At 39.9% G+C, this 14,250-nt stretch overlaps 1 protein-coding gene across 2 annotated transcripts in view; it reads left to right on the top strand.

Moving 5' to 3' along the window:
* MCC (MCC regulator of WNT signaling pathway) overlaps positions 1–14,250 on the top strand; it is a 210,712-nt gene that overhangs the window by 180,635 nt on the left and 15,827 nt on the right. For both annotated transcript variants that reach the window (XM_074166053.1, XM_074166054.1), the window contains 3 exons: positions 6,598–6,832; positions 12,833–13,039; positions 13,994–14,091. In XM_074166053.1, the coding sequence (XP_074022154.1) occupies positions 6,598–6,832; positions 12,833–13,039; positions 13,994–14,091 (540 nt within the window). The remainder of the gene's footprint in view (positions 1–6,597; positions 6,833–12,832; positions 13,040–13,993; positions 14,092–14,250) is intronic.

The following is a 14,250-nucleotide window of genomic DNA, read 5'->3' as shown; positions in this document are numbered from 1 at the left end:
CCATGCTATTCTTTCGCACACAGAGCAGCAAATGAACATCATGACAGACAGAGTGGATTCTTCCAGGAAAGGCTGGAATATTGCAGTTTTTCTGAAGAACCATAAAATAATTAAACTTAAATGAGCTATTATTGCAGAAGTGTTCCCGTTCAAATACATCTGCTAGCAGCTTCATTTTGAGTCGTTGCCTGCCTGCAGTGTAATTGTACTCTGTGCAGTGAATATGTGTGCTTGTGTATGGATACAAATTTGGCAAGCATCCTGGATAAATATAGATGAACATTTTTCTTTTTAAAAGTTATTTTGGTTTCTCAGATTCACTCTAAAACTTCATTTTAATTCAGTTTTTGAGCCAGTTCTTTATTCAAATGCTGTAATTTTTTGACACTTTTAGAAGTTTATTTTAGTACTATATCATTTCCTCTTCTTGTTGATGCCTCCTCCAAAGGATCTTATTTCCTGCCTTGTGATTAGCATGAAATAGCTAAAAAGTGAGCAAAAAGGTAACCCTAGGGAACAGGGTCCAAATGTGAGGCAAATTTTCTTGTTTTATTCAGAGAATTTTATGGTGCACTTTCAGTCCAAGAAAGCTGTATCTTTGTTTCAGAAATTAATGTGACAGCATCTGCGCTAGTAACAAATTGATCACTCGTAGGAAAAGTATTTACTGGTCTTGGAAAGAACTTACCCAAAGCTGTTTCGAATACTTGGCTTGTCTCAGTCCACGTGCTCTTATGCGATATCTGCACCTGCACGTGAACCTGTTGCAAGTGGCCATGCTTGGCAACACCTCAGCCTAGACTGAGCTTGTTTTCCATCCTGTTATTTGAAGGGGTCGATTTAGGTTGTTCATAACTACTTATGAGATATCTGGTACGTGGTCAAAGCGTAATAGACAGTTTCCAGTACTGACAGAGGGGAAATTGGCAGGGGGCAGTGGGGGATGGTGTTCCTGTTTTAGTGTTTGTTTCTAGCCTTTCATTGAATTTGTTTGGTAGGAATATAGTCTTTATAGTCCTTGCTTTGTTGAACATCATTTTTGTTTTTTTTGAGGGGGGAGGATACGGGAGGGAGGGGTGTGTGTTTGTGGAGGAAAATCATCCCTCATGCTCATTGTTTACTGTGAACTGACCCGTGGTGAGCTGACAATATGTGTGTGTGTTGCACCTAATGGGTTGGCTGAGTAAAGTTTCAGCTGAGCGTGAAACTTTATTTAGTATTTAGTATGGAACAGAGTATTAAAATGGCACAGGATTTCAAATTCTATCAGTATAATCTGTGTCATGAAATGTAAAAATGCAAATGTGTAAATGCTTCTCTGTTTGCAAGAGAAATGTTTTAATGTGAGCCGTTGTCATTGTAGGATAATTTTTTCTGGCATGGAGCGAGACTGAATAAGCTAACTATTGTTATCTGCTTTGATATATGCGGAACATGAGAGAGAAGAGCTTCTCTCGCTCACCCAAAGGGCACACAGCAAGTCAGGAACTTGTCATATGGGCAGCCTGATCTGATTATACATCGTCATACCTCTCCCCTCACCCCATGCCCAACGCAATTTGTCTTTGTCTGAACATACATATCAGTGAAAGTATTTCTGAAACTTTAGCTTCTCCATGAAATACAAACGGTCTCTTTTTTCCTTCTGTTGTGTGCAAGTGATATGTGGTATAGGCGTTTTCAGGTTTCCCCTTCCTGGGGACCCTGTCTCAAAATACAGGCATCCCCTCTTCAGCTTACAGGCACATGACACTGAGCCAGCCCATAGATGGAAAATCTGTGTTGGTTCAAAAGGCACACGCTTTTCTATATTTATATCAGTAAATGTTCTATCTCAGACTTTAAACATTGAAGATTTTGTCTTTAACTCCACTTTCCCTATCATTCTGGATCCTTTTTTGTTTCTCTCCAGGACCCTACTCCTGCTTTTTGGAGTTACCCTGCCTATGTTGCCAGCTCTCTCAACCCATGTGTGCTGCCTTGCCACTTGGCTCCCTGCTGCTCTAGACAGACATCCCATTGCCGCAAACCTCCAGCCTTCTGTGATTCTTTGATGTTGATGGTTTCCATTTCCTTTCCTTTTCCATTACAATAGCAATCCAAGGAGAGATAGGAAAGCAGACTGCGGATTTCTAGCTGTTCCTGCAGGCTTAATGTTTTTTATTTGTCTTAAAGAACTTGGCAGTCTATAAAACTGGGGAGTAGAACAAGCCCACATCACTAGTGAGTGCTGTGTGAACCACCATTTGGGGACCACTGCACTGAAATGAAAACATTTTTACATTGTGTGGTTCAAACATGCTCTGAATCTGCAAGACCGATCTTTTGCCATAGCTGTTTTAGTGCCACAGGCTTTTAGTCGCGGATATGTATTGCTACCTTTTCCTTTTGAAACCAACTGAGTAAAGAGGTAGTGGGATGATGAAAACTCTCCTCTGCTGAGACATGTGACAAATGAGTAATTCTCCCTGCTGTTCGAAATCCTGTAGAATATGGACTTATAATGGAATTGTTGACCCATCTTTAGCTTTGGCATTTCAAATGAGATTCTGAATGTCAAATCACTGAATGCATTACTGAGAATAAATGCTTGGTGAGCCACTAGTGACAAGTGGTTAAAGACTGTAAAAGGAGCAACTGAAATGAAAAGAAATGAAATGCAATGAAAGAGCATCAGAGAGGTTGTTACTGGTGAACTGAATAAAAATAATAGCAAGCATCTCAAATCATTTCTCGCAGCAGCACAATAATGTTGCCAATTTTTTTTTTTGAAAATAGAAATAGGTCTGCAGTGTAGTTGGAAGTCATAATTATTTTAGTGGACAGAAGCTAAGTATAGAACATACATTGCCAACAAGGTTGGACTGATTGCACCTTAAAAAGAGGGAAACAACAGAGAAGGGCTCCAGTTGTAACACTGACTGAAAACGGTGGATGTTATTCCTGCGGTGCTAGTAAGTCTGGCCTTACCTCTGCGTTCATGGGGGGAAAGATGTGGTCTCCTCTATGCGAAGGGAATTATTTTCAGCATTATGCAGTGTCACAAAATATCTCAACTCAGCCAAATGTAGGACTATATCTCTCATCAGAATCACCTCAGATTTCAAATAAGTAGCTGACAGACAAGGTTATCTTGGCTGAAGTGTGCAAATAAGTTATTTAGAAATATCCCAACAGATATCTTAATGTTATCTATGTAACACTTCATTGCTGGACTGAGCTAGTCTCAGAAGGAACCAGGGTAGTTTCACCAAAGGTTCTGATTTTAACCAAATATACTGTTGTTTGTCATTTAGCTGGTTGGGAGTATTTTCCAGTTTCTCAGGAAGTTTCTGTCTTTTGGCATTGTGCTATTTCGGATCTCAAGCCACAATGTTCACCTAGAAGGTGGTTGGCCCATGTATACTGAGTATCAAATGCATTCTCTGAAGTATAAGGCTGCGTGCAGACATTCAAGCAAGTTTTGCGGATTCAGTTCTGACAGCGTTATTTTAGTTCTATCAGCCATTGCTGAATTGCAGATTTATTTATTGGCTTGATTTTTAACAGATGAACTGAAGCTCATACAGGGTTTTATGGACACAATTTTGTAGTGTGCAGAAGTTACTCACACAGAAGCACTGTTGGAAGACTCATTTCTACCCATCCACTGCATTTTGTACACACGCATGCATGCGAACACACGTGTGCATGCCAGCAAATAAAACTGCACACTATACTATACCAACCTGTGTATTTTCCACAGGCTGTATATGAAAATTAATCTGATATCATCCAGGCATGACATCATTGTAAAAGACTTGAGGGATGAAGGGAGTGGGAAGAACGTTTCTCTCACTCATTCTGAATACAGCAGCAGTTAGAATGAGCAGATTGGTGTTGTATTACCTCCAGGTGATGAAATTGTGATCCTTTCTCTATCCTTACCTACGTGCTTGAGAAATGAGAAACTGCACATCTTTTGCAACAGTTTCATGTGTTTTTTGGATGGATGCATTATCATACATACGCATTCTGTCGGTTTGTTTTCCTTTGTCCTGATTGCTGTGAGAAGGGAGAGCAGTATCTGAAATTCAGGATCATATGCTCACCAGCTGTGGGCCCTTAAATAGAGCAGTAGTGCACTAGCATTATGGCTGTGGAGAGCTGCATGGTAGGGCTTTTTGGGGAACACACCGTGGCAGAGCTGTGCTGTGTGAGTTCTGATGCACTGCAGTGTTGTTTCTGTCCCTCATCATACAGCCTCATTTTTAGAGCAGCCCAAAGTGGCCTTTCTACCCTGGCTTTCTGCAAACCATACTGCTTCCAGTTTTTTGGGTGGGAGCTTGCTGCTAAAATGTGGGGGTAGAGGGAAGGTTCTTGTGCCTTTGGGTGCTGGTGGAGACACTTCCTCGCCAAGCTCCCCTCACCTTCTTAAAAAAAAAAAAAAAAGAAAGAAAAAAAAAAAAAAAAGAAGAAGAAGAGCAGCTTGCTAGCAATTCACCAGAGGAGCCAACTCAGCTGCAGACAGACAGGCAGGCAGGCAGGCAGCCAGGACTGAAGTAAAAGCAGCCTGAGTATCACTGGCAACAGCCCAGACTGCCTTCCTCAGTTTGGACTGCTCTCCCCTAAAATATGCATCTATAGCCATGGACCCTTAAGGGCCAAAATCTGTGAATATCCAGTGAGTACAAGGTCCAACACAACATAACAATTTACTTCCAGCATCTTTTGCTCAGGTTTCATTCCCAGCAGGAGAGCTAGGTTTTCTTTCCTTTGCAAGTGAAAACTGAGATGAGCTCTTTGTGTCCCAAGTTTTGAAGCCTATGCAGGCTTTAAAAGCTGTCCTTCCTCCAACAACAGCTGTTTTACATTTAATCCAGAAAAACTGTTGCAATTGCTGTCTTTGGGTGCTGAGAAAACTTGCAACATGACTTCGCTGTGGAATTAAGTATTTCTCATATTGTCTATCCCCGTGATTTTTATATCAGTACTTACTTCAGGGAGGTTATCTTTAGACTCAGTAAAGCAAGATTTATTAACTGTTTTGAGATTCTCTAATGAAGAACTAAGTATGAACAAAAATTTGTTTCAACCTGAAAGGGTTTCTGTGTGGTGTAGGTAACTGGGTATTTTTAGCTTCACTGCGGATGGAAATGGATGAAAACAAGCAAAGACCAATTTACACTTGTGGTAAATATGGCACCTATTATCCCTAAGAAAAGGAAGGAATAATGGGAAATTGACAGAGAACTGTAGCAGAGAACTGTAATGTGATATTTCACGAGAGGGAAGGATTTTGAGAAATCTTTGTAGACCTGCCAATTCTCCATCCCCTCCAAGGCTGTGCTTGGAATTTGTGGGAAGATTGGCAATTATTTGAGGCACTTGAAAATCAATGGAGCTTTAGCTGAAGTAGAACCAAAAGAAAAGAGAAAATTCAAGCCTATCTTGAGAGGCTTCCCCTTTTTCACATGCATAATATATTTTAGGACATCATCCTGACTCTCACAGCATGTAGCGGGTGGGGCTTTTTTTCTTCTTACAAAAATGTTGAACAGCAGTGCAATTTGATACAGAAAGTGATTTATTCCCCTGCTGATAACTGAGATCATCTAGCATTCCAGACAAGCACAGTTAATGGATGACTTATCCCTCACCCGGCAGCTGATTACAGGACCTCAGGAGACAGCAGGCAGCTCTGAGTGGGGTTATAGAAACAACACAGCATTTTATTTTCCTTTTAGTGTTATTGCAACTATATTCAGCCCTGGAATGCTACGGCTGTATCAGCCTCGACCCCCTGTAGCACTGGCATGCGCGTAGGTGGGTAGGCAGCACTGAGACACCCTTGGTCTAAGACATTAATTCTCTCTTTTTGCTATCTCTGTGTAAACATTTGTGGGGTAGACTAATGGGCAGTCATTTGTTTGATGCCTGCAGATAGGAGAAGTTCCACCAAGTCTCATGATGACTTTTTATTAAAAATCCTGCAAAGTTATGGGTTGGTTTTAAACCCCTCCAGTCCTGAAGGAATGCCAGTGTTCCAAGGAATACACTTTAACATGAATTGAAAGATGATACCTCCTGGCATCTGCCTGTGGAATTTTGCTCAGGTTGATTCCTAGGAGTATCCATTAAAAATATCTGAGATTATAACTGGTATTGCCATTGGCAGAGATAAATGAGGTCTGGGATGATGCTTTTTTCTTATCAGATGCTTTTTTGCAAAGAAGATGAAGACTCAGTGGCTGAGCAGCAGAGACACTTGCCCTGCTATGATTTTGCTAAGAAATCTTAAGTAGCTTTTTTTTTTTGTTTCAGGAGACACCATTCAAAAAAAAGTAATTCAGTTACATGTCACTAAATATCTGGCTTTGCAGAGAAGTTGTCACATGATTCAATTTTCTTATGCAGCTTAGAGAATTAATTTCTTTTCTGAATTTGTCACACCCTCTGTATCTTCTGAACATTACAACATCCAGTCCACACTACGTGTGTCCTTTCTATGAACTTTTAAGACTCAGATGTGTTGATGAAGTATTGGGACAGTGTTTGGTATAAAAATACAGATTTTTGTTCCCAGTGTTTTTTTAATACCCTTCTTTCTCTTTCCAGTACTACCAGCTCAACTGCAAGCAGCTGTGATACGGAATTTACAAAGGAGGATGAGCAGCGGCTGAAGGATTACATCCAGCAGTTGAAAAATGACAGGGCAGCAGTGAAACTGACAATGCTGGAGCTGGAAAGCATCCACATTGATCCCCTTAGTTATGACGTTAAACCTCGTGGAGACAGCCAGAGGCTAGACCTGGAAAATGCGGTCTTGATGCAGGAACTTATGGCAATGAAGGTATTTTATTTATATCCAACAGGCTAACTGCACTGCTGACAATGCCCCTGCGCTACAAAACACACACATGGGAGGCTTTGATAGTTATCACTGGGTAACAAAGGGTGACTTTGTTGAAACAAATAATCACGGCTGAAAATCCAGTAGTCTGAAAGTGACAGAAGGTAGTACATTAACAATGATGAGCTATGTGTGTTTTGAATTAGGCGAGGACTTCATCCGTGGCTCTAAACTTGGAATGCTCTCCTTGACAAACCAGATGCTCTCTCTAAGAGCTACGGCAACTGAGTTGCTTGAGGGTGACCAAAAGCATGATACAGCACTTCCCAAGAGACAGTTCATTACTTTACTTACAAGCTTGCAAATGTGCATCTTGAATATTTGTGAACTGAAGCAGAACTGAAGCATTCACCTCCTTCTAATATTGCTGTGGGAGGAGGAATGGTTTGTCAGAAACTATCATCCCTAATGCTCTGCAGTGGTCGGTCATCAGTCCAGAGCTTTTTCTAGGCATTATGTTGCAATCTCTAACTCAGTTCAGAGCCCGAGCAAAAACTGCGATGTGTAATGACTTGCAGTAACAGAGGTTTTTGGAGAAAACTCTGGTCCCTCAGGCCTGGTTTATATGTCCAGTTCTAAAGATGTGATCTGGAAAAACTGTCCTTTTTGACCAGGTATAGGGCTTACATCATTTTTAATCTGGCTTCTGTACTGACTTTGAGAGAGGTGAACTAAACCACAGGAACATACTAAAGGCAATAAAAGCACATGTCTGCATTTAGAAATTGTCTGGGATAGGTTCAGTTTAAATAAGTTTAATTTCTGCATGTTAGCAAGTACTATTTTAGTCAACTAATGGCAGATATGTCAGATGATGGTATCATCCTAATAGTTTCGTAAGCTTCTAAAGCTATAGATTTTTGTTCAGATATGCTACTGCTGGCTAACTGGTGGCTTAGTAATGATAATTATATTCTTAGTGGTGCTGCCTTTCCATGATGACAAATATAATTTTGCAATAACGCATTCAATGTTTGCTGTTCAGAAAAAAAGATTGCCTGCTACCAGTCAGAAGACTTAAACTTATGTTAGTTTAGTTTGAATACGTTGTGGGCAACAGCAATATATTCCCCACAATTAAAGCATGCAAGAAGTGCTGGAAGACATTTGTAGATAATTAGATGTATATTTCAGATATCACACTTCCTTTTCCTCTTTTGCATCCAGTTCTTCACTGAAATCTCTTGTGCGCCATTCTTACCTCTGTCTTTGAATTGATTGATAAAGGAAAACTGCAGAGCTGTCCCTTGTGATTAGCGCCCTTGTATTCCCTGACCTGGCAGGAGCACCAACATTTGCATATCATCATTCTGGCACATTTTTGAGCACTGGTAATCCTTTTGTTCGCTAAATGATCATCTAACATGTTTTTGACATATTGTGTCCACTCATAAAACTTTCGGCTGGACCTAGCACATTGGGTTTTCACTGCAGGAATTGTCCCTAGAAGAAGAAGAAATCTTTTTTTCTTGGTTGGTTTGTGCAGTGCATATAGGAATAGACACGCATTTTACATAGAAGGCTGAAGTCACCTTCAGTCCTGTCTGGTACAGAGAAACTGACAGTACTGTTATTCTTTATAATTTGTTGCACTTTGCTGGGATTCGTAAGTGCAGGAAATCCCTAGATTTCTGAAAAGGATATGATGAAAACTCAAGTTTGCCAAAGCTTGGAATGGATTTCTTGGTAAGTGCTCTCCTGCTACAGAAATTGAGAACTCCTGCTCTCTATGCATACAGTATTATAGAAGACACAGCTACAGTCTGCGTGCTTTGGTCCCAAAAGAACGTTCTACCTTGTTAGCATCCATGATTTTTGCTCAAGTCTACAATACACTTTGCTGATATATTCAGCAAACTATAACATACCTGAACATAAGGGCAGAACTCATGGATGTCTTGGCTTTCTGGGTGTATTCAATGGACTCATCTGTGCTGTAGAGGACTTCATCATCTAGCAGCTCTTAATTTGTTCCCTCCCTTCCACATTCTTAGCAATTCTACATTCTACAGCCTGATTGAGCTATTCAAGGATTTCCTGCCTTGCTGGGTCTTATGACCTGCTGCTATCTTCCTGATGCTTGTATCTGTGTTGGAATCTCTGCTGCATCTTTTGGCACCTTTCATTTATGGCTATCAGTAAAAATTGATGACCACATCAGTCATATTGCTTCTTGCATCTATGTGTTATGCTTATAGTGTTCTAAAAATGCCTTTACACCATTAGTTCTGCATTACTGCTGAAAATGATCCATAAAAAGATAGTTTGGGGATGGTTTCTCTGTTGCCCTGTTTACTGTTTTCTACTGATCCAGAGTGTAAGCCATAATGGTCTGCCAGTACTGTAAAATCCAATTCTTTGCTTCAAGCAATAGTTAACCATGTTTCCAAATATATTCTCGTCTGCATCTTTTTGTCATCATTCAATGGTCTTGCTTTGAGGTCAGTTGTTGTCATGCTCCAGTTAGCAAGGAGATTAATTCTGATGGGTGTAAATAATTCTTGGTTTACAGCCTTTCTGCATTTCAAAGGACTTAATCTAGATAAGAAGTCTCGGCTTTCTACACTGGTAATTTTTTCTCTTATGTGTACAGGTGGTGATAATATTGCTCATGATGTGCTTTGAGACTATAGTCTCTTTGCAGAAAACGTTTATAATCCAGCTGTCCACCTTTGTTGCAGCATTTCATGCTCTTGTAGATGTATATACAGTTAACTAGACCGTGCCATGTATCTGCCTGGTATTTGTTTTACTTCTGAGGGCCTGGTGTATTCCACCTTGTGTACTGTTGCCCTCCTGGATTCCCTTTTCCTGACTTTTAGAACTTTTTGCTGCATAAGAGTCCTTGATGTTTTATTCTTCTGACCGCATCCAACACAAATTTTCATTCTGAGGATCCTGTGGTGTTTCTGATTATATTGGGTCAGGAATGTTTAATTTTCATTCAAGTTTTCACCCAAATTCAGAATTACAATATGACTGCAAGTACAAAATACTCCCCAATATTCAATTAATTAGTCCTGAAATGACTGCTAGATTTGGTGCTCGAAGCTTGTGAATTTGCATGGATTGTATAAGTCTTCTGCAATCAACTGGAAGAGTGACCATGTACTTTCTCGTCCTTCGGGGTTTCATTTTGTAAATGCCACTTGTGCTTTAGGCCCACACTCTGAAGAAGCAGGTATGTTGAACTGCAAAATGTTTCATCAGCATCCTGTAATTAGGAAAAAAGGGGATATTAAATATACAAAGGTGATGTTGGCATTGAAATGAAATTTAGATGCTATCTTTAGAAAACATATTTTCATGGAAAAAAATACTGCATATGTAAAGACCAATTAACTCTCTAAGTAAACCTGAGCTGCTTAAATTTTCCCTCATGAAACATTACTGTCACTCTGCCTCACAGATTGCAGGTGTCCATACCAGAATTCTCAGCTTCAACCTTTAGCTTCAACCTTTCCATTCCTTCCTGTTCCTTTGCTGGGAGCCTCTGTAAGGTACTGGCTGACAATTCTTCCACTTTTCCCCTGCTTTGTCTTTTCTTCTCTACTTTAAAGTCACATTGTCTTGGTATGAGAAAACTATTGTATGTGGGGTGCTTTTGGAGTCCATGATAGGTCTTCTGGGTCAGGATGCAAACTTGTGGATTCAGATATGATGATCTAAGCTTACTTTCTTCATAAACAAAGGAGTTAACCATTGATCCTCACATTTCTTTTGAGCTAGGGTATGTAGTACAAACAAACATCCAGTCTTTATGATAAAACTTTTAAGTGATAGGAAAAATCAGTTCCACAGATGCATTGCTCCAGTGGTTAAATTCACCTATTTCTTTTACAAAATAAATGTCCCGTATTTCTAGACTGAAGTTGCCTAACTTCAGCTTCCAACATGGGAAGATTTTGTCATGACCCTCCCACATAGATAGCACTCCATCAAGAGTATCTTCTATTCACATAAGTGCCAAAATACTCTGCTCAAGTTACTTCTCAGCCTTCACTAAGCAGGCTAAGTAGATTAATGGCTTTAGAAACAGTGGCTTAAGAAGTTAAATGCATACACTTAAGTATACCAGACAGTCCAGTTCATCTCCTGTAACTAAATTTCCCCATCATTATTTACCAGTAGTATTTACATTTTTACTGTTGACAAAGGAAATTAATGGTAAGTTTGCATAACAACTAAATTTCTGTAAACCACATTGAATGAAACTGATTGTGCCTCTGACCTTCAGTTCACAAACAAGTAAATGAATAAATGAATGATTTTAAAGCTCATACAAACCTTTCCAACCCTGAGGGTTTTTAGGGTATGAATTTTATTTTTACACGGTTGGTGATTCTGAATAAGCCAATGATTTAACTGCTACACCTGTGTGCACTGCTTACACCTAATCCAAGCAGCAAATTTTTGATAGGAACGTAGATTCTCTTCTATAGAAAAAGTTAGTCTAAATATGTCTCAGGATTTGTATTTGTATAGTCTTTGATAATGATGGATATAGTATACAAAGAGCATTATTTTTGAAGATAATGTAAGATACTTCTGATATTTTTGTGACTAAAATATATTCTTTTGTTTAAATTAAAAATTAAAAAATAGGGATTTGCTCCTAGGCTGGCCACACAACAAGAAATTTCTGTCTTTCAGAGATGTTTACACAGTGAACAAGTCTAGATCTGAACTATAATGCAGAAAATGGCTGCACGAACTCAGTATTCACCCATGAGGTGACCTAGGGCACAAGCAAGCTCAACAGTGAGGACATGATTCTGGGTTGGATTTTTTTGTTGTTGTTTTGGTGGTCTTGTTTGTTTGTTTGATGGTGTTTTTTTAACACATAATGTTACGTGTTATTTTTAGGACTGTCTCTTTAAATGTTTTGTGGGTTCTGGGTTTTCCTGGGTTCAGAAAACAACTAGACATTTAATGGAAGAAAATTTTCTGAAGTGTTGTTAAACATTTAGAGGCGTCTGGTTCAGGATAACCATTGGCTGCTTTTCTTGGGAGGCTGGGAGCAAGTGCTGAAAGAAGTGTCACTGCACTTCCACCTTGTTCTTACACTTCTGCCCAGCCACTGTCAGGGCAGATGTTAAAGCAGAGGTCTGTGCCCAAATAGCAGTTGTGTTACAATAATTGACAGCCATTTAATAAATATCAGAGTGGCAGAAGAATTGCACACAAGAACTAGCTCTCAGAATTGAGCTTCTTTCTGTAAAGTGCCAGTGTCCATCTTCTGGACATAAATATGGATCATATTTATGGAAGAATATAAGCAAGTGCAATTTTGTCAACCTCCAGTTGTGTATAGTTGGGATTCTGGCCATCTAGACAAGGGACATTAAAAAATGGACATCCAATAGTGCCATACCCAGTTGCACTTTTTGACTAACTTATTCTACCACAGAGACTGGTGTTATGAGGCAGGAATATGTGACCTGTATTTGCCCTCCTAGTCCCTCAAACCTATTCCACTGTAATGAGATGATAACCCAACTCTTAATTCTTATATTCTTAATTCTTATTATATAAGAAACTGGCATTTAGGGAGCTGTTTGACAAGAAAGTCAGACACTCCTGGTTTTAGGGCAGCGGTCTCTGAAGGGCAAAGTAGAACCAAAGAAATTTCAGCAGCTGTGGCAACCCTCTCAGATCCCTGATACTCTAGTTTTGGCACCACATTAACTGCTCTGTTGCCTCTGAGCTTATTTCTGAGGCTGATTAAGGAGTGGCACAGCTTGTCATACTCACTTAGTCTCAAAATATACTGTTCTTTTGACAAATACGCTGTGTGATTATAAAAATCCTTCTGGATGCTGTTAGAGTTCTCCATGGAAAGAACATTTAAGTAAGAGTGGATGAAAACCTTGTTTAAACTCGTCTTCCTTTAGTTATGTAGTCCCATGAAGCAGCATGCTGACAATGTTTCTTCAACAGGAGGAGATGGCAGAGCTCAAGGCACAGCTTTACCTGCTAGAGAAGGAGAAGAAGGCATTGGAATTGAAACTGAGCACTCGAGAGGCTCAGGAGCAAGCCTACCTTGTCCATATTGAGCACTTGAAGTCTGAAGTGGAAGAGCAAAAGGAGCAGAGAATGAGGTCTCTCAGCTCAACCAGCAGTGGAAGCAAAGACAAATTGGGCAAGGTCAGGAGTCAAAAAGTTTCCAAAATTGGTGTAAACATGATTTATTGTATTCCTTCCCTCCTGATAACAGTCTTTAGCATGTTAGTCATTCTCCTTTTTTTGTCTGTATGTATGTCTTTTCTCTCTTCTCCAGTTGTTAGGTGGTTCTTTCCATGCTGTGACTTATGAGGACTTTGCAGAATTACTGTTAAGCCAGGACTAAAATGAGGTTGTCATTTTGGGGAGCAGTACAAGAAATGCCAAACACACAAGCTACTGTGGTTGGACATGTTGTGTCTTGCCTGTTGCCACTCTCTGAAAAGAGTGGAAGAGAATATAAGCAAAACACCCTCAAATCCCCCCCTACTCCAAACACAAAATATGAAAAAGACAGAGCTCATTTCTATGAAGGAGTTAGAGCATTGTAATGACAGTCTCTTTTTCCAAGTTAGACAGTTGGTAATGGTTTGAAGACTTTTCGCCCCTTAGTATAATGCAAAATAATCAGATTTCTGCCTTGACATTAATAATTTGCATGAATAAATAGTGATACCTAGAAAAACTTCAATCCTGTTGGTTTAGTGCTGTATCCCCAGAAAGCCTCAGTAATGTGTTTAAAAACAAGATCCAGAGCTAGTATATAAATGTGTCTTTTCTTGTTTCTGGCAAAGCATCATCTGAATTGTTAGATCCAGTGCTTTGTTTCAAACGTGGTGTCAATATAAGGCGCCAGCAGTTGTGCACACTATTGCAGAATTCTGCAAATCTGTGAGCTGTTGTGGTTTAGGAAACATTCAGAAGGGTTTGTGAAGTGTTAATCCCTTAGTCCATTTCCTGGCATGTTGGTGCCTGTTGTTGTGACATTGTGATGTTTATTTCACCTCTATTTTAAAAGTAGCTGCAAACTAAGAGCTTTTCAGAGTTTTCCCATTAAGATGGCAACTTCAAATCAGATTGCCTTTCCTCATTTCTCAGGACTGCAGTGACGGCGCCGCAACACCGTTAACACTAGCTGAGCTGAGACCGTACAACGAGAGCGAACTGACTGCTGAGCTGACAAATGCACTCCGGCGGTAAGCAGATTGCTTCACCAGAGACATGACTTGTTCTGTAGGTCCAGGGCAAGGTTTTGTTCTGAGCCTTCGCTCTTGCCCTCAAGTGATTTTAAGAGCGATCACAGATTTTTCCTGTGAGAAGGAAAAGGATCAAAGTTCTTCTAACCTTCCCCTCTC

The sequence above is a fragment of the Numenius arquata genome, chromosome Z (genome assembly GCF_964106895.1).
Source record: "Numenius arquata chromosome Z, bNumArq3.hap1.1, whole genome shotgun sequence".
Lineage (NCBI taxonomy): Eukaryota > Metazoa > Chordata > Aves > Charadriiformes > Scolopacidae > Numenius > Numenius arquata.
The sequence above is the reverse complement of the archived record's forward strand: the minus strand, read 5'-3'. Positions and strand labels throughout refer to the sequence as shown.